The sequence below is a fragment of the Guyanagaster necrorhizus genome (assembly GCF_019112545.1).
Source record: "Guyanagaster necrorhizus MCA 3950 unplaced genomic scaffold BT62scaffold_38, whole genome shotgun sequence".
NCBI classification, from domain to species: domain Eukaryota; kingdom Fungi; phylum Basidiomycota; class Agaricomycetes; order Agaricales; family Physalacriaceae; genus Guyanagaster; species Guyanagaster necrorhizus.
In genome coordinates this window covers 32,336-34,856 of record NW_025064917.1, presented here as the reverse complement: position 1 = coordinate 34,856, position 2,521 = coordinate 32,336, and the positions used below count along the sequence as shown (strand labels likewise).

The following is a 2,521-nucleotide window of genomic DNA, read 5'->3' as shown; positions in this document are numbered from 1 at the left end:
ACTGAGCTGAGTGCATATATAGAGACCAGCAGAGTGCGTAAGCATCAATGAAGCTATTGGCAATGTTACCTTTGAGTTGAGATCCAAGAATTTGGATTTGACAGAATGAAGTCCATCAGAGAGATGAAGAGGGATGTCTTTTAGAGCAGAATCCAGCAGATGAGAGTGAGAAGCTGACATGGTTATGAAATATAAATAGCTATCCAAGTTGATATTCAAACTGAGTATTTAAAATAATTGTATATGATTTATATACTAATAGTAGTTAATTACAAGTCAGAGTCTAGATACTATAATGTGAAATATGAATGTAAAATAATAAAAGTAAAATGAAATTAGTAGATAGTAGAGTTAGAAGTGGTAAAAGGGTCAATGTCATTTGATGTGTTACATATGCCCTCCAGCACTATGCACAGCAAGCATCTGAAGCTAGATAGAGATGAAATTGGCAGTTGAGCCAATTTCCACATCTGAGAGATTGACATCCCTGAAGTTGAACAGGTTATCTGTGTCTGATTCCATCTCAGATAGTGCAGTGTATTCATCCATTGTGACATCCTGTTCAGACAGAGGGGCTGCAGCAGTAGGTGTATTCTTTAGGGTTACCATAGTCCTGATGGTGGGCTTGAGATCAAAAACAAATAGGGCAGCTAGTTCTTCAGTGGAAGAAGATGCAGTCAGCATGAAGACTGGAGTCCTGAGACATTCAGTGGGTGGAGAGACCATACTTGCAGCCAAGGAATTCAATGCTGGAGTGAATACAGATGCAGGAGGATCCTCATGGACCATCATCTCACCACCAGGTGTAGAGGCCTATGAGCCACTCCTGAAGTAACATTGCCAGCCAGCCTGAGGTTGACAAGATACTTTTTGGTGAGGTGCATGCTTCTGAGCAGAAGCCACTTGACTGAAGACAGCCTCCAGTGCAATCTCTTTATGTCTGGGGGTTTTAAACACTCTTGGCATGATGTCTCTTCCAGCAGGGTGCTTCTTCAAAGGGGGGGAGGGGGGAAAGAAAGTCATCTATAGTAGGGCTCTCATCACTCCAGATAACTACTGTACCATCCTCCTCTTCAAATGCAAGGAAACATGTTATTGTGGGGCAGGAATTCCAATGTACATAGAAGTGTTCATATCTGATAGGCTTCACACAATCAGCCTCACATTCATGGCTATAAAGATACCTATCATAGCACAAGTACATGAGGATCAGAGCATGAGGTATAATGCAAGTCCTATCAGTATTCAAAAAGATAAGAAGGTCCAGATTTTTTGAAGAGAAACCTGGAACAGCAAGGGGCATAGTTATCTGGTGAGAGGCTAGTGTGTTTCTCCCTTTTATATTATCTCAAGATATATGAACCATGTTCAGAAGTGCCTCTGTTGGCTCCTGAGTCAAAAATAGAAGTTCTGTAATGTCATGAACCTCTAGGATATCAAAGTAATCCTGAAAGCAAGAGAATTTCTCAGCTTCAGCAACAGACAGCCAGATGATATCACCAGATGACTATTCAGCCTGAAAGAGGCTCTGTTCCTCTCTGCCCTTGTGAGCTAAAAAGCAGTTCAATTGCTACTCTACAGCATTATCATCCTTAGCCAGGCCAATTGTCATATCAGCATAACCAGAGAATAGCATGTCATTATTCAGTATATGGATGCATAGCAGTGATGAATGAAAGACTGAGTGGACACCACAATGCTTTATTTCAGGAGGTAGATCAACCTCAAAGGAGTTGTTGTCAAAATCTGACAGCAGCTGATAAAGGCCAATGAATTTAGGTGCTAACTTACAGGCCAGACCCTTTGGCAATGTCAAATTCCATGTTGAGATGTAGGCCAAATCTCCTGCAGTGAATGGAGAAGGGTGGTGGCAACAATTTGCATCCCAAGTCTGTTTGACATGAGCAGCAAGAACAGTATGCTTTATCCATAGGGCAAATTTATGAACACCAGGATACACATCATTTGACAGAGCAGACTATACAAATGTGCAGGGCACTTGGCCATAGTTGACAAAGAAAGGTGCAAACCCTGTTAATTCAGAGCTTAATGAGTTAATGGCAAACTCAATGCCAGGCAGGTGTAGCACCCAATCTTTCTGGTCTAGCAATATGCATGACTGAATCATTTGTATCATGGTTCAGTTGGCACATTTCATAGAGCCATCAGTCTGAGAATGGTAAGAGCTTGACATTTTCAAGCTTACACCCATAAGCCTGTGGAGTGAGATCCAAAAATTGTTTGTAAAGAGAACATCATAGTCAGAAATGATATGTTCAGGCAATCCATGAAGCTTGAACACATTGTTGAACATTAGTTCAGCCACTTGGGGTGTTGTGTAGTCTGTCCAGCTAGATACAAGGTGGATCATCAATGAAAGAATATCAATTATAACAGTTATAGAGTTAAAGACACTATCTCTATTAGATGAATCAGGGAGAGGGCTCATGAAGTCAACACCAATTGTCTGCCAAGGTTGACTGAGTATCTGTAATAGGTTCAGATGACCAAAGAGACATTG

The 2,521-nt window shown here is 41.2% G+C and overlaps 1 protein-coding gene across 1 annotated transcript; it reads right to left on the bottom strand.

Annotated features, from left to right (window-relative positions):
* Positions 1 to 429: 429 nt before the first annotated feature.
* BT62DRAFT_923328 (uncharacterized protein) lies at positions 430 to 966 on the bottom strand (the record flags this gene model as incomplete). Its single annotated transcript, XM_043184498.1, has 2 exons — positions 430 to 813; positions 868 to 966. The coding sequence occupies 2 exons, from the start codon at positions 964 to 966 to the stop codon at positions 430 to 432; spliced, it is 483 nt and encodes a 160-aa protein (XP_043034854.1).
* Positions 967 to 2,521: the final 1,555 nt, after the last annotated feature.